The following is an 18,177-nucleotide window of genomic DNA, read 5'->3' as shown; positions in this document are numbered from 1 at the left end:
GGTTGGGTCTCGAGGAAGAATCCAGGCCTTGCCCTGGGAAGCAGCTGTGGGAGTAGAGGCCTGGGAGGGGTGGTGCTGGTGGTGGTGGTGGTGGTGGTGTATTATCAGTAAGCTACAGTTGTGGAACAGTGGAGGCAGAGTTAAGTGATGTGACCACGAGAGTGGATCCAGAATCCACGTGCCGGAGGGCTGGCCCCAGAGCCTGTCCTCTTATCCCTGCTGCCTCCTCACAGAAGGGCCCTGGCGTGGCGTCCTCTGAAGCAAGAGCATCTCCGTAGACCGTATTCCTTGGCGCTGTTATGTGATGGATTTGTACTAGCATTTTTCAATAAAAATGAGAGGATCACCTCGAGTGTGCCCGGTGACTGTGAGGCAGGGTGCAGACAGGTAGGTGAGCCACTGGAGGAAATGTGTGTTAGGATGAACCACGTGGATTTCAAAAACTTTTTGCACCAAAAAACTATCCTTTTTTTTTTTTTTTTTTTTTGACAGGCAGAGTGGATAGTGAGAGAGAGAGAGACAGAGAGAAAGGTCTTCCTTTGCCGTTGGTTCACCCTCCAATGGCCGCCGCGGCCAGCGCCCTGCAGCCGGTGCACTGCGCTGATCCGATGGCAGGAGCCAGGTGCTTCTCCTGGTCTCCCATGGGGTGCAGGGCCCAAGCACCTGGGCCATCCTCCACTGCACTCCCTGGCCACAGCAGAGAGCTAGCCTGGAAGAGGGGCAACCGGGAAAGAATCTGGCGCCCCGACCGGGACTAGAACCCGGTGTGCTGGCGCCGCTAGGTGGAGGATTAGCCTGTTGAGCTGCGGCGCCAGCCAAAAACTATCTTTTAATTCTGTTTTCCATCGCCCTTTCGAAACACCTGCCTGTCTCTGGCACTTTGTCAGCTAGCAAGGGCGTGACCAGAGACAGTCCATTGAACAGAACACGTGATTGCATTGATGCTAGACTTGTGTTTCTTTAATATTAGGTGTGATATTGGAAAGTTAAAAACATATGTACGGTCCAAGCATGGTGTGACAGCTATCAACATATTCAAGATATTCATTGTTTGAAATTATTAATATTTTATCACTACCCCACTGTATGGAAAATAGGGGTTTGGGTTCAGGTGTGGTTTCTTTGGCGTTTGTCTTTTGGAGGTCTTTTTCCTTAGAAAGCAGCATTTGAATCTTGTTCTTGGCACTTTGAAGTTGGTCTTTTTGTGTGTATGTTGCTTTTGGATTATTGTTGCATATTTGTAAATGGCTTTTTTATAGTTTTAAATATATAGTGTAAAAAGAAGTCTAATTATAAGTATCAATACAATTTGAGTCAAAATTGCACGCTAAAATGGGAATTATATTTTTTTTAAGTTTGTTTTACTTGAGAGAGAGAGAGAGAAAAGGGGAGAGAGCTTGATTGATTGGTTTCACTACTGGTTCACTCCTCACATTCATTCAACAGCCCAGGCTTGACCAGACCAAATCCGGGAGCCTGGAACTCCACTCAGGTCTCCCACATGAAGGCAGGATCTCAGTACTGGAGTCATTTCCTGCTGCCTCCCAGGGTGCACATTCACAGGACGCTGGAGTGGAAGCAGAGCAGATGGTACCCACACGAGGCTTTCTGATACAACATACGGGTATTCTAAGCAACATCTTAACTGCTGCACCAGATGCCTGCCCCCAAATTGGATGTATTTTAGGAAAACTAATGTAACTTAATTGTTGCTTTTGACAACATGAGTGTTTCTTATGAATATCCTGAGCTTTTACCATTTTGTTTCTTTTCTTCTTAATTTACATTTATGTAAGTTCCAAGTATTCAAACCAATAGTTGAGGGCATTTGTATGCCAGGCACTGTGCTGAGTATTTTACTTTTTTAATATTTTTTTTAACTTTTAATTAATGCATATAAATTTCCAAAGTACGGCTTATGGATTACAATGGCTTCCCCCCCATATCGTCTCTCCCACCCGCATCCCTCCCCTTTCCCACTCCCTCTCCCCTTCCATTCACATGAGGATTCATTTTCGATTCTCTTTATTTACAGAAGAACAGTTTAGCATACATTAAGTAAAGATTTCAACAGTTTGCTCCCACACAAACATAAAGTGAAAAATAATAGATGATTTTTTATTTTTTTTATTTTTTTATTTTATTTTTTGACAGGCAGAGTGGACAGTGAGAGAGAGAGACAGAGAGAAAGGTCTTCCTTTGCCATTGGTTCACCCTCCAATGGCCGCCGCGGCCGGCGCGCTGCGGCCAGCGCACCGCGCTGATCCGATGGCAGGAGCCAGGAGCCAGGTGCTTTTCCTGGTCTCCCATGGGGTGCAGGGCCCAAGCACCTGGGCCATCCTCCACTGCACTCCCTGGCCACAGCAGAGAGCTGGCCTGGAAGAGGGGCAACCGGGACAGAATCCGGCGCCCCGACCGGGACTAGAACCTGGTGTGCTGGCACCGCTAGGCGGAGGATTAGGCTAGTGAGCCGCGGTGCCGGCCAATAGATGATTTTTTAAATGATGATGAAATCAGATCAGACCTATTGTCATGTTTAATCCCAGTGAGAGTCAAGTTGGGAATTGATAATTTCTTCTTCTTCTTTTTTTTTTTTTTTTTTTTTTTTTTACAGAAGATCAGTTTAGTATACATTAAGTAAAGATTTCAACAGTTTGCACCCCCATAGAAACACAAAGCGAAATATACTGTTTGAGTACTCATTATAGCATTAAATCTCAATGCACAGCACATTAAGGACAGAGATCCTACATGAGGAGTAAGTGCACAGTGACTCCTGTTGTTGACTTTACAAATTGACACTCCTGTTTATGGCATCAGTAATCTCCCTATGCACCAGTCATGAGTTTCCAAGGCTATGGAAGCCTTTTGAGTTCACCGACTCTTATCTTGTTTAGACAAGGTCATAGTCAAAGTGGAGGTTCTCTCCTCCCTTCAGAGAAAGGTACCTCCTTCTCTGAAGACCTGTTCTTTCCACTGGGATCTCACTCACAGAGATCTTTCATTTAGGGTTTTTTTTTTTTTTGCCAAGTGTCTTGGCTTTCCATGCCTGAAATACTCTCATGGGCTTTTCAGCCAGATCGGAATGCCTTTAGGGCTGATTCTGAGGCCAGAGTGCTGTTTAGGACATCCGCCATTCTATGAGTCTGCTGAGTATCTCGCTTCCCATGTTGGATCACTCTCCCCTTTATTTATTCTATCAGTTAGTATTAGCAGGTACTAGACTTGTTTATGTGCTTCCTTTGACTCTTAGTCCTTTCATTATGATCAATTGTGAACTGAAATTGATCACTTGGACTGGTGAGATGGCATTGGTACATGCCACCTTGATGGGATTAAATTGGAGTCCCCTGGTATGTTTCTAACTCTACCATTTGGGGCAAGTCAGCTTGAGCATGTCCCAAATTGTACATCTCTTCCCTCTCTTATTCCCACTCTTATGTTTAACAGGGATCACATTTCAGTTAAATTTCAACACTTAAGAATAACTGTGTATTAATTACAGAATTAAACCAGTCATAGTAAGTAGAACAGACAAAAAAACTACTAAGAGGGATAATGTATTAAGTTGTTCATTAACAGTCAGGGCTATGCTGATCAAGTCACCGTTTCTCATAGTGTCCATTTCACTTCAACAGGTTTCCTTTTTGGTGTTCAGTCAGTTGTCACCGATCAGGGAGAACATATGGTATTTGTCCCTTTGGGACTGGCTTATTTCACTCAGCATGATGTGTTCCAGATTCCTCCATTTTGTTGCAAATGACTGGATTTCATTGTTTCTTACTGCGGTATAGTATTCTAAAGAGTACATATCCCATAATTTCTTTATCCAGTCTACCGTTGATGGGCATTTAGGTTGGTTCCAGGTCTTAGCTATTGTGAATTGAGATTTATTTTATTTATTTGAAAGACAGAGTTACAGAGAGAGGTAGAGACAGAGAGAGAGGTCTTCTATCTACTGGTTCACTCCCCAGATGGCCGCAATGGCCAGAGCTGTCCCAATCTGAAGCCAGGAGGTTCTTCTGGGTCTCCCAAGTGGGTGCAGGGGCCCAAGGACTTGGGCCATCTTCTACTGCTTTCTCAGGCCATAACAGAGACTGGATCAGAAGTGGAGCAGCCACGGCCAGCGCCGCGGCTCAATAGGCTAATCCTCCGCCTAACGGCGCCGGCACACCGGGTTCTAGTCCCGGTCGGGGCGCCGGATTCTGTCCCGGTTGCCCCTCTTCCAGGCCAGCCCTCTGCTGTGGCCAGGGAGTGCAGTGGAGGATGGCCCAGGTGCTTGGGCCCTGCACCCCATGGGAGACCAGGAAAAGCACCTGGCTCCTGGCTCCTGCCATCGGATCAGCGCGGTGCGCCAGCCGCAGCGCGCCGGCCGCGGCGGCCATTGGAGGGTGAACCAACGGCAAAGGAAGACCTTTCTCTCTGTCTCTCTCTCACTGTCCACTCTGCCTGTCAAAAAAAAAAATAAATAAAAAAAAAAATAAAAAAAAAAGAAGTGGAGCAGCCAGGATTAGAACTGGCACCCCTATGGGATGCCAGCGCTTCAGGCCAGGGCTTTAATCCACTGTTCCGCAGCATTGACCCAGTGCTGAGTATTTTAAATAAACGTTCATATGTACTTGTCAAGTGTTAGTTAGACCTTGTCTGAAGGCACTTAGAATATGGCAGAAAGCAAAACCACAAATTTCTTTTGGATTCTGGTGGAGGAGAGAGAGACAAAGAATAAATGCATATTGTTGATGGTCATAAATATCAAAACAAAGCAGGGGTGGGAGACAGGGAGTATCAGGTGAGCTGGTTGCAACTGTAAGTATCGGGGGTCCAGCAAGACTTCACTTGGAAGGCATTTGAATGTGGAGTGAATAAGAAGCGCCCTGCTCTCACAAGTGTGGTCGGACATTGTCCCCTGGTTTGTTCAGAACGAAGCTGAGGCTTTGAGAGTCAAATAAATTGCACGAATAAACATAGAGCTGGATCTGACTCCAAAGTCCCTGCTGCTGAACCCTCATGTTACACCCTGTCAACTGTGGGCACATTCGTTACAGCGAAGTAACTCAGTTGGGGCTGCCTTGGTTTTGATTCTGGTGGTTCTGCTGCAGCTTGGCTGGCTCACAGGGAATCTTGGTAGCCTGAGTTTCCCTTCCCTCCTTACACCTGTTTAAAAGGCACTGGGGTTGTGCCCTGTGGCCTTCGTAGGCAAAGAAGCCACTGGGTTACTGACTTCCTTGTAGTGGGATGTGTTCGCTGTGTGTCTGAGGAAGAAGTCTTTGCTCTAGCAAATCATTGACTATTTGAATTCCTATCATTGCATTTCAGCTGATAGGACACTAATTATGCTGGCCTGTGCATCACTGTGTCCAAGAGTGTGTTGTAAATGCTCATATTTAGAAGAGAATGTGAACTGAGTGAAAGGTAACAATGCCAATGTCACTGCTCATTGTGTTTATCACAGAATAGGCCCTACCATATATTTCTAGTGATTGCTTTATCTTGACAAAAAAGGTAAAAAACAAATGAGTGTGTTGGATTGGAAACCTTTATGGAGGACTGTGGATTGGAGGTCAAGGGTTCAAGGGAGCTCCATTGTACACATTGTACGTACATTCTTTATTGAGTGTGCCTATGTTAAGAGTAGGATGATTTTTGGTCCAGATCCTCACCTACATTGGCTATTGGTGGTTCTTTTGTGCTTTGAGGAACAATGTTTGAGGTGTTGATCATCACTGTAAAAAGTGGCAATAGGTTTACAGTGCTGTTGTTATTATGGTAATCTGAGGTGGGGAAGCCTCACCCCCCTTTCAAACAGGCGCTAGACTGAGGGAGGCTTGAAAGCAGGGTATTACACCTGCGGTCGGTCGTAGTGGAGTCTCCAGAGAGACTGAGCCCCAGCCAAGGTTCCTTACAGTACTTAGAGGTTCCTCATCCTCCTGCCTTAATCATTACAGCGTTGATGGGTTTAAATGGTAGCCCATCTGACTTAGGACCACCTATGGGAAAGTAGTGTACAAGACCTGAGAGCACACTTGCGACAGTTGGAGATACCAGAGCAGGTTTTGATGGGAGTTAGGAAAGCTGGTTAGGACTTTTTTCTTCCCTGGACAGCACAGTGGTGGGCAGCGGCTTCACCAGGTAATGGCCACTTTTCTAGACTGTCTCAGGCTCCTGTTCTCCCCTCTTTGTCTTTGTTGTGACTTTATTTCCGCTTCATTATGCTTTTTTGTCAGTTTCTAGTGACTTTCCCCATGTACTACTTCTGAAATAAAGTGATACTAATTTTTAATATGATTTTCTTTTTCTTAGGGATATGCTATAGTTTGAGCACTTGGGTGGTGACGTTTACTCAATTTACTTTTTTGCTTTTGGCTTTCTCCTGATGTATGTTTTATTTATGTTTTCTTTTTTGAAAGCATTTTGACTAGTTTGTAACAGATTCAGTATAGTTCATAGCTACAATTCTAAGAATTTAATGATATTCCCTTCCTCCTTCTCCCCCACTCCCTCCCCCCTCTCCTTCCCATCCTCCCTTCCTCTTTCTCCCTCTCCCTTTCTTTCCTTCTATTTTTAGTTATTGAGATAACATATTTTAAATTGACATTGCAGTAGAAAGGCATAGTGCTTCACCAAGTAAGAAGTTTAATAAGCAAAAAGCCAAAAGACCCTCGTTTAATGGGAATACAGGCAACAGCCATAAATAGTAATTAAATGGAAAAATTACCATTTCACTGATATACAGTAAATTTTCAAGTATTCCATTTACTTGTGGAATTGTAATATACATACAGAAAGATGGACAGTTCAAAAATATTTTTCCAAAAATGAATACACATAGGTAGCAAGCTTTCAGGTCAAAATGTAAATTGTCAGGGGTAGGCATTTGGTTTAGGGGTTAGGATACATCACTTAGGATGTGTTTATCCAACATCAAAGTGCCTGGGTTCTAGTTCTGGCTCCGTTTCTCATTCTAGCTTCCTGCTAACGTGCACTTAGCTGGATACCTGCCACCCATGTGGGAGACATAGATTGAGTTCCTGACTCCTGGTTTCAAGTGTACCCAGGCCCAGCTGTTGTAGGCATTTAGGGCATGAACCAGCAGATCAGAGTTTGCTCCAGGTCTCCCTCTGTCTTTCTCTCTGCCTCTATCTGTGTGTGTCTCTACGCCTCTCAAATTAATAAAATAAATTTAAAAAAAGAGATGTATAATTTGGGACATGCTCAGGCTGACTTGCCCCAAGTGGTGGAGTTGGAAGCATACCAGGGGATTCCAATTCAATCCCATCGAGGTGGCATGTACCAATGCCATCTCACTGTTCCAGGTGATCAGTTTCAGTTCACAGTTGGTCATGGTGAAGGGACTGGGAGTCAAAGGGAGCACATAGACAAGTCTAGTACCTGCTAACGCTAACTGATGGAGTAAATAAAGGGGAGAGTGATCCAACATGGGAAGTGAGATACTCAGCAGACTCATAGAATGGCAGATGTCCTAAATAGCACTCTGGCCTCAGAATCAGCCCTAAAGGCATTCGGAGCTGGCTGAAAAGCTCATGAGAGTATTTCAGGCATGGAAAGCCAAAACACTCTGGCAAAAGATCTCTGCGAGTGAGATCCCAGTGGAAAGAACAGGTCATCAAAGAAGGAGGTACCTTTCTCTGAAGGGAGGAGAGAACCTCCACTTTGACTATGACCTTGTCTAAACAAGATAAGAGTCGGAGAACTCAGAGGGCTTCCATAGCCTTGGAAACTCATGACTGGAGCATAGGGAGATTACTGATGCCATAGACAGGAGTGTCAATTGGTAAAGTCAACAACAGGAGTCACTGTGCACTTACTCCTCATGTAGGATCTCTATCCTTAATGTGCTGTACATTGAGATTTAATGCTATAACGAGTACTCAAACAATATATTTCACTTTGTGTTTCTATGGGGGTGCAAACTGTTGAAATCCTTACTTAATGCATACTAAACTGATCCTCTGTAAAAAAAAAAAAAAAAAAAGAAGAAATTATCAATTCCCAACTTGACTCTCACTGGGATTAAACATGACAATAGGTCTGATCTGATTTCATCATCATTTAAAAAAAATCATCTATTATTTTTCACTTTATGTTTCTGTGTGGGAGCAAACTGTTGAAATCCATACTTAATGTATACTAAGCTGATCTTCTGTATATTAAGATAATCGAAAATGAATCTTGATGTGAATGGAAGGGGAGAGGGAGTGGGAAAGGGGAGGGTTGTGGGTGGGAGGGACGGTATTGGGGGGAAGCCATTGTAATCCATAAGTCGTACTTTGGAAATTTATATGCATTAAATAAAAGTTAAAAAAAAAAAAGAAAAAAGAAAAAAAAAAAGAAAAAAAAATATAGTAAAAACTAAAAAAAAAAAAAAAAAAAAAAAATATGTAAATTGTCAGCATCTCACAGGCCCTGCTCCCTCCAATCACTTCTACCGTTCATTCCCAGAAGGATAACTTTCTGACTTCTAATAGCATATCTTATCTTGGTCTTGCCTGGTTTTGTGCTATAGATGAATGAAGCAATGCAGTCTGTATTCATTTGCACTGGCCTTTTCTTCCCATTGTTTGCGACGCTGAACCATATGGTTCAATGTAGCTGCATTGCCATATAATTCTTCATTATATGGATATTGCATAATTTATCCATGTTACTGTTAAAAACATATGTGTAGCTTCCAGTTTGCTGTTACGAGTAGTGCTACCGTATAAACATTGTTCTGTATGACTTTTGGTGAACAAATATGAGCACTTTTGTTGGGGATGCACATAGGAATAGAATTATCCAGTCATAGAAAATGGATATATTTAGTCGAGTAGATATAAGCAAGTGGGTTAAATGTTTTAGTAGATAAGTGTCCATTTTTAAAATACTTTTCCAACTGGCCTTTCCACTAGGAGCGTGAGAGTTTGTAAATTTTATTGTTGAGATGCCCTTTTGGGAATGGGTGGGAGGTGCCTGGTATTTTTAGGTTCATTTTAGTTCATGTTTGTTCTGTGGAAAGATTGTTTGAAAGTGAACTTAAATATTTGTCTCTATACTCCCTTTCTCTCTTTTTTTTCTTTATTTCTCTGTGCATATGAATGTGTGTTTTGTGTGTACAAGTCTACCATGAATATATTGATAACGTACATCTATGTGTGTATTTTATCTTACAAATATACTACTACTGCTAGACTGAAAAGCTATTTTAAAGGTCATGGAATACAGGCTTCTGTAGCCTCTGAGTTCCCACTGCCCTCGTGTGAGTGTGAAATGATAGGAAGTATAATCTATCAGGGCGATTGATCCCTTTGTCAAGGCGAATACTGTTGCTTCTTCATGTCCCGTCAGTATCATGCCATTATACGAACAAGCAGAAACCCATGATTTGTGTAATAGAGTGAAGTTTTTTCAGGTGCAGGTTCATGATTATTTTGTAAATTGCACTTTTCAGCATTTGCAGGTCATGGTCTCAATGGTGTGCTTTAGGGAATTTGAGTGACAAACCGGTAAACGGTGGAGAACACAACTCAGTGCCAAGTTGTTTTTTCTTTTCCCATTTATCAGTTTTTCTGTCATGACTACATATTGATTTTTTGTCCTGATTGCATTCAAACATTTAAAATAGAAGCAGAAAAAATGCAGAGAATGCATTTGGGAAGTCACACTATAGTGAGGAAAATAAGAACAGTGTTGCTTTTTATTTTATAGGAGATAGATCAGGATATTTCAACAAATCAGTGAATCTGGAAAACTCATAATGGCTAATATGTACTCTACGATGTTGGAACTTCCATGTGAATCTAATATATTCGTTGAACTTGAAAGCAAAAATGAGCTTTTTTTCCTTAGCTACAATTAATAATTTAGGGTTCATGGAAATTAACTGATATTTTCTTTTTTCTTTTACAGTCAAGAAGAGACTGATAGGAGAGTGAAAAATGTGAGTGTTTGTTTCAGTGAATCATTATAAATGGTTTTTACTTCTATGTTGTATAAGACAGCAGTAGATCTGAAGATGATATACTCTGTATTCTTTTTTCTCCTTTACATTTGTGCTAAAAAGCAACCAGTCACAGACTCTAAATACTTTAAATTGTGTGTGTTCTAGTATACAGTCAAAACACATTTTCTGACATATTGGTACAAAGTAATTGTACATTATTGGTACATAATCTTTAAGAAGATTTTGCTTGTTGTAAAATTTTTTGAAATTCATATATAGGATCTTCAAGAAGTCCATGAAAAACACATACTACAAAAATTTATGCACAGATTTCAAAAGGTTTTTTGCACACAACTTATTTTTAATTCCATATCCATGAACTTCTTGAAGTTCTCTTGTATGTTATTAATGTGGTAAAGGCAAATAAATACTATTTGCACCTTTTAAAGGAGGAAGTATGAATCCACCTAAGGACTCTGGGTAATTGCTCGATGGAGGCTCATATGATGTCATTAATATTCTGCATATATTAGAACAATGTTTAAGAATGTGACAGCTTTATTTTCAAAAAGATTAATATCCTCTGTAAGGAAATGGAAACTCATTTCAAGTGTTCATTTCGTGAGTGTGTTGCAAAAATTATCGCTTAAAAAATTTTCATTTGTTTCCCTAGAAATTTTTCTGCTTTCTTCATATGTCCTAGTTGAGTGTCTTAATGGCTTTCTGGAGCTGAGTTTTTAACCTGAGAACTTGTGTAGGGTCAGGAAAATCTCAGAAGAATAAGTAAGATTTTTAATGACCCCTTCCCCTTCCCATGAATGTAAAAGAAATCCTGCTTTCCAGTCAAAGAGTAATTTATGTTCTCATTTATCTGCAACACTCAACTGGATTTGAGTTAGCAATTGGTTTCTAAATAGATCTTGTTGTTCATAGTCTGATTCCCTGTCTCTCTCTTTTTATTTCGAATAAAGGTTTTGATAACATTGTACTGGCTGGGACGAAAGGCACAAAGTAACCCGTGCTATAATGGGCCCTATCTTAATTTGAAAGCATTTGAAACTCTTTTAGGACAAGCTCTGACTAAGGTAAGGAAATGCACCTGTAGGACGTGGCTGTTACTGCTGCATGGCTGCTGCTACTTTCTCATCCTCTTTCCCTTTGCTCCTTTTGTTCCTCCCCGTCCTCCTCTGCAACAAACAGGTGACTCTGTCTTGTCTTCACTGTAGATTGGGCTGAGTAGCCAGGATGGTTACTCTTTGCTGGCTTTACAGCCTAATAGCACCACGGAGTGAATGAGTGTATTTCCAGAACACTGCAAAGCATAGAGATTTGTCTCCGAACCTTTGGTACTTTGATGCTACCATTTGCTTTCTTTCTTGCCTACTCTGCATAATTTAACTTTTTCCCTAGTCATGAACTCAGCCTGGCATGGAGAGTTGCTTCCTCCCATGAAATTTATGGACGTTACTCAATTTCTTTGTATTAATGTGTTCTTGTCATGGGTGATTGTTACTCTAATGCTCACACTTTATAGCCTACAATTCTAACATACTCTTTTCTCAACAATAGTGGGTGCTAAGCGAAACTTGCTGAGCTAAGTTGGAGCCTTTTATTTTAGACACATTTCTGGTGCTTCATATCCTGGAATCAGTGCGATAGGCTTTTGAATGCTTATGGACCTTTTTAGAAGAGTTGAGAGCCAGGACTGACCATTGTTCTGTCCAATCTTAGTTTTGCTATTTGGATCTTAGACATGAATTCCTCTAAGGATGCACTTACCTAGGGGCATTTGCAGGCTCAGGAGGAAAACAGATAGTTGCAGTAACAGATCATCATCTAATTAATGGTAGTTGCTCTTTGGGTTTTTATGATGATTAAATGATATTGTACCAATAAGTCTTTGATAGCACCATATAAGGATGCAGTGAGTGATAGTGGCCATGATTGGAGGATAAAAGTTTATGCCAGGAGGAAGATAACCACTTTGCTTTACGTCTACCCTGCTCTTTAAATATATTATCTGAGCCCAGACACACATAGTATAGAGATGGGATTACAGATCCTAGGAAGTTCAGGTGTTTATTTTTCTTTTTAATTATAAGGACTTAGTAGCGTTACGTTCACATCCTTTGAGTCAGTTAATTCAGGTAACAGTTGTGATCTTAACGTGCACACATTTTGTAGTAGGTGTTGGGAAAACGGCTGATGACCCGCCCTCAGAGCACGTTGTCTGGGACAGATGAGCAGATCAGTCAGTGCTGTGGAGGGTGGGGCACTGCTGGGGGATTTTGTGGGCCTCTGGGCCCAGGATAGCGCTGCCTCACAGAGCTTCAGCCAAGAAAAAACTCAGTGAAAGTCCATGCGGGACTTTGGCTTCTGTCCTGGTGCTCTCTTTATAGCCTTGGGTCATTTTTATGACAGTCTGACTCAGGATAATCCTGGCGCAGTGTTTATGCAAGGAATGCTTCATTCAAGCCCGTTTCCTGTCTCCGTTGTCAAAATCAGAGTGCATACAAAGAACTTTTCCTATATAGGACTGTATATAATGGGGCCGGCATTGTGGTGCAGCTGTTTAGGTGTTGGTTTTTTTTTTTTTTTTTTTTTTTTTTTTTTTTTTTTTTAATTATTTGACAGATAGAGTTAGACAGTGAGAGAGAGAAACAGAGAAAGGTCTGCCTTCCGTTGGTTCACTCCCCAAATGGCCTCCACGGCCAGAGCTACGCCGATCTGAAGCCAGGAGCCAGGAGCTTCCTCCTGGTCTCCCATGCAGGTGCAAGGCCCAAGCACTTGGGCCATCCTCCACTGCCTTCCTGGGCCAGAGCAGAGAGCTGGACTGGAGGAGGAGCAACTGGGACAGAACCGGCGTCCATATGGGATGCCGGCGCCGTAGGTGGAGGATTAACCAAGTGAGCCACGGCGCCGGCCCCGAGAGTGACAGTTTGAGTCCTGGGTTCTCCACTTCTTCCTGCTAATGTGCCTGGAAAATCAGTGGTCCCAGTACTTGGATCCCTGCCACCGAAGAGAGAAGACGAGATTAAGTTCCTGGCTTCCGCCTGGCCCAGCTCTGACTCATGTGGGCATTTGGGGAGTGGTGGAAGATCTCTCTCTCTGTTGCTCTGTCTGTGTCTCAGTGTGTGTGTAACCCCATTGTCTTAAATAGAAGCAGATGATGGACCAAGTACTTGGGCCTTTGCTGTCCATGTAGTCCCTGGTGGTGTTCTTGGCTCCTGGATTTGCCCTGACCCAGACATGGCTGTTTGGCCACTTGGGGAGTGAAACAGCAGATAGAAGATATCTCTCTTCCCCACCTCTTTCTTGTCACCTCAGTCCCTGTTTCTCCCTCCCTCCCTCCTTTCCTCCCTCTCTTCCTCCCTCCCTCCCTCCCTTTCTCTCTCTCTCTCTGTTTTTCAAATAAATAAATCTTTAAAATTAAAAAAAAAAAACCAGCTATATAATTGTGGTTCTCTTCCAGTTACAAAATAGGCATAACTGTGAGAGGCATGTGAATTTATCATCTCTGTTTGTTTCCTACCAGTTCTATTAAAATCATGTGTTCAACACTTTTTTTCCCATTTAACTAGACAATGCTTAATAGCTAATCCCAAATATCAATTAAAAAAAGAAACGACATCTGCTGTCGTGCCTGAGTCATCTTGTAGCTGGAGGTGACTCATTGTAGGTGACTTGTCAGAGAGAAGTTTCCCTTAAAAACCAGGCTCCAGGGCTCACTGAGGTGTTGTAACTGAGGTGGCCTGTCATCACAAACGCTTAGGAGGTCGAAGGTCATCCTTCTGTGTGTTGAACTCTAAGGCTCCTACAAATGCATGTCTGAGAAACCTGGTAGAGCTAAGAGTTACTTGAAGTTTTAAAAAATCTTCTTTTATTTTGAGACGTACTTTCGTGGTACTAGCACTAGGCCTAGTCTCCCCATCTGCTTGGAAGCATCAGAGGAAGGAGCTGGCAGGTTCACGACGCGATGTCAGCCCCCAGGCCAGGATGTGTGGCGTTTAGAACTATATGAAATCCCACTTAAATCTGCTAGACCTTACTGGTGCATCGGACATTTGTCAGCAGTTGAGCCATGAATTGACAGATCCAGTACTAGTTAGAAGTGTGCCTGAGTCAGCTGCTGATTACTAATTGTAAATATACTTTTTTGTATGTTGAAAATATTCATAATTCAAAGTTGAAGAATAGTACAAGAAATGCCTATATATCAATATATATAACATATGATTCAATTAAGGTTTCCCATTCTGTCTTCATGTATTTCCCACCTATTTTTTTAAGAAAGATTTTATTTAATGAATACAAATTTCATAGGTACAGCTTTAGGAATATAGCAGTTCTTCCCCCTATACCTGCTCTTCCACCCCCCTTCCCGTCCCACCTCCTGCTCCCTGTCCCTCTCCCATCCCATTCTTCATTGAGATTCGTTTTTAATTAACTTTATATACAGAAGACCAACTCTATACCAAGTAAAGATTTTCACAATTTGCACCCACACAAAGTATACTACACTTGATCTTAGCTAAAAGGCCGAGAAGCGATACAAAGTATAAAGTACTATTTGAAAACAAGTTTCACAGTTAATTCTCATGTTTTTACTTAACCATTTTAAGGTTAAACCGCAGATATGATACCTTACCCCTACATGTACAGCAATTAACTCCTAAGAGTAAGAATATTTTTGTAGATAGCCACAACGTCTGGTGTACTTAAACAGACTTGAAAATATTTCCTGTTATTTAATACTCGTCCATTTTAGAATTTGCCCTGTTGAGTCTCTACTGTTTTTCATAGCTCCTTTAGCAGAATCTGATTTAATCAAGGCTGCATTTTACATTGGGTTGTTAGTAATTGCTAAGTTCTTCAGTGGAGCAGCTCCCGTAAGGGATGCTTTGCCAGCGTTGCCACAGTGCCAGCCCCGTATCCCCTACGTTAATAAATGTTCCGTATTAAGTATGTAGTATCTCACTGTCACATTAAATGTTGGAAACCTCCTTGCTCAGTTGTGGGAAAGCAGTTGCAGGTTCCTTTCTGGTGTTTAGAGTCTTTGTCTGAGGTTCAGCCGGGAACTCTGATCGCCTCACCTATCAGACGACCCACAGCTTCAGCTGTGCAGACAAGCAGCAGCCCATTGGATTTTTGGAGCTTAACGCTAACTGCTGTCCTTCATCAAATGTGTCCTTTAGGCACTTGAAGACTCCAGCTGCCTGGCAAGGAGTGGCAGAGACAGTGGCTACGGTGACATCTGGTGTCCTGAGCGGGCAGAATTCCCTGCTCCTAGTGCTGGCAACCCGCAGCGAGAAGATTCCTTTGAAAGCTTGGACTCTTTGGGGTCCAGGTCACTGGCAAGTGGTTCCTCCGACATCACCTTGAGAGGGGCACGTGAGGGTGAGTTGAGCTGTGGTGTGAGCATGTTTTTCTCTCTTTGCACATTAAGAAAACTGGAAATAGGAGTGAAAGCAATTTAAGCAAAAATTTCACAATGAAGTAGATTTTCATAGAGACTCAAGTGTAAGAGGGGGTTTGTTTTGTTAGTTTTTCCTTCCTGATAGTGGTGGAAAAGCTTCGGGTTTTACGGTTTTTTTTGTTTGTTTGTTTGTTTTTTGTTTTTTGTTTTTGTTTTTTGCTATTTCTGGAGAGGCCCGGGGAGAAGGCGCTTAATTGTAACCTGTTTTATCAATGTTGGTCTGTCCTGACTTCTTTCTTTCTTTTTTTAAAAAGGATGTATTTATTTATTTGAGAGGCAGGGTTACGGAGAGAGAGGGAGAGAGTTTATCCATCTGCTGGTTCACTCCTCAAATGGCCCCAATGGCTGGAGCTGGGTGGAATCTGAAGCCAGGATCCAGGAGTTTCTTTTGGGTCTCCCACAGGGGTCCAGGGGCCCAAGCACTTGGGCTACCTCTTGCTGCTTTCCCAGGCCATTAGCAGGGAGCTGGATCAGAAGTAGAATGGCCAGGACTCAAACTGGTGCCGATATGGGATGCTGGAACTGCAGGTGGCAGCTCAACCCACTGTGCCATAGCACTGGCCCCCTGAATTCTTTCTTCCACAGTGAGCTTTAATAATCTGTGCCTACAAGGCCTATTAGCTAATATAGCCAAACATAGAATATACATAGGATTGGCCGGCACTGTAGCTCATTAGGCTAATCCTCCGCCTGCGGCGCCAGCACCCCAGCTTCTAGTCTCAGTTGGGATGCCGGTTCTGTCCCAGTTGCTCCTCTTCCAGTCCAGCTCTCTGCTGTGGCCTGGGAAGGAAGTGGAGGATGGCCCAAGTGCTTGGGCCCTGCACCTCATGGGAGACCAGGAGGAAGCACCTGGCTCCTGGCTTCAGATCGGTGCAGCGCGCCACTCGTAGTGGCCATTTGGGGAGTGAACCAACAGAAGAAAGACCTTTCTCTCTGTCTCTCTCTCTCTCTCTCTCTCTCTCTCTCTCTCTGTGTGTCAAAAAAATAAAAAGAATATACATAGGATTGTCCAAATTACTCTGTTTGAGTTCCTGAGAATTAGTTCTTTCACACATTCCTCCCTACAAAAAAAAAAATAGATATCTTAAGAAGAAACATGAAAGTATTTTTTTTAATTATCTGTTTTCTCTGATAGGTTATCTAATTTGGTGGTAGAATACATTTTTGGGTTCTCTTAGGATCAGTGCTAACACAGGACAGAATGAGTATCCAAGGAAAGTGTTAGGGAAGGTTACTCTTTTTGGGGAAGGAAACTTCTTCCAAAAATCCCAAGCTTGCAGTCAAATCGGTTATTTAACCGTATGTCTTTGGGCAGGTGTTTGGTGTGGTGGGGAAGCCGCCATCTTGGAGTGCCCAGGTTCAAGTGTTAGTTCTGCTTTCAGTTCCAGCTTTCTGCTTATGAGCAGCCTGGGAAAGCAGCTTTGATGGTTCAAGTACTTGGGTCCCTGCCACCCAAGATGGAGAACCAGATTAAGTTCCTGGCTTTAGCTTGGCCTACCCCTGACTGATGGGGCATTTGGGGAGTGATGGAAGATTGATATCTGTCTCTGTCTCTCTCTGTCTGTCTGTCTGTCTCTCTGTATTTTAAAACAAAAGCAAAACTGAAAACCCCATTGCCTTAAATAGAAGCATGTTTTATTCCTGTGGCCATTAAGAAATATCAAGCTATTCAGCTTTGACCTGACTGAGGTCGCAGGCAGAGTTTCTTTAGATGTTTCTGGACTTCCGCTGTCATTAACATGGAAAGCTTGAGAGTTCTGGTTGTAAATTTGTGCTCCATTTTAGTTTTCTTGCTTAGAAACATAGAAGTATTCAAAATAAATGTTCTTCTTAGTATTTTTATTGGAAACTTCAAACATTGGCAAAATTGAAATATTTTTACAGTGAACAAAGTTGTACCTACCAGCTAGGACTTCCATAGATTTTACTGTTCTTGCTTTATTACATATGTGTATATCTGTCTCTGTATTAGTTTATCCACCTTACTTTTTGAGGAATTTTAGGGTGCATTATATATATCTGGAGTATTTCAGTGTGCACATCATTAGCTAGGATCAATTTATATTTTTCTTCTGTTGTAAAATTTACACATATGCAATGTATAGTATATTCTTTGAAAAATAAAATTAATTTATTTGGCATGGTAAGAAAAAAAAAAAACCCAGTACTTTAGCTTTTAGAGTCGTAGCACTATTTTCAAATGAAAGCTAAGAAATGTGAATTGCAGGCATTCACCGCTGTAAGTTCTGCTGCATTTGTGTGCTGTCTAGCTGTGGCATTTTCATGGCCCAGGTGACTGACTGCACTCCTTTTAAGGAAGTGGATTAAAGCTGTTAAAGCAGAGGCTGCAAGTTCTCAGTACCATGTTACTTTGTCCTGAAGGAGAACCTGTAATGTTCAGTGTTGAAATGTATATCTGGCCAACAAGAATCAGAGAAGCACAGATGGAGGGCATGAGGGATGTGCAGACTTCGGTTAGTTTGTACACAGTGGTCCAGGGCTGCGGCATCTAAGTCCTCTCCTTAGGTACTTGGGCTGTGTGCTGGGTGTGGGCCACTCTCACTCTCTGGGCGGCTGCCTGGCTCAGGAAGGGAATTGCAGACATTGTTTAAGGAGTGTGGGAGGGACGGGTACTTGGCTTAGTGGTGTAGGCACCAGTTGGGATGCCTGTGTCCCATCCTGGAGTTGCCTGGGTTTGATACCCAGCTCTGGCTCCAGACTTCTTCTTCTTCAGGTCCAGGGTGGTAAAACTTTGTGATTA

General features: G+C 42.4%; 1 protein-coding gene across 23 annotated transcripts in view; it reads left to right on the top strand.

Annotated features, from left to right (window-relative positions):
- Positions 1-18,177, top strand: part of LMO7 (LIM domain 7) — a 235,405-nt gene that overhangs the window by 163,713 nt on the left and 53,515 nt on the right. For all 23 annotated transcript variants that reach the window (XM_070048703.1, XM_017343523.3, XM_017343521.3 and 20 more), the window contains 3 exons: positions 9,907-9,937; positions 10,912-11,025; positions 15,136-15,337. In XM_070048703.1, coding sequence (XP_069904804.1) covers positions 9,907-9,937; positions 10,912-11,025; positions 15,136-15,337 — 347 coding nt within the window. The remainder of the gene's footprint in view (positions 1-9,906; positions 9,938-10,911; positions 11,026-15,135; positions 15,338-18,177) is intronic.

This window comes from Oryctolagus cuniculus, chromosome 9 (assembly GCF_964237555.1).
Source record: "Oryctolagus cuniculus chromosome 9, mOryCun1.1, whole genome shotgun sequence".
NCBI lineage: Eukaryota > Metazoa > Chordata > Mammalia > Lagomorpha > Leporidae > Oryctolagus > Oryctolagus cuniculus.
Note: the sequence above shows the minus strand (reverse complement) of the source record. Positions and strands in the feature narration are given on the sequence as shown.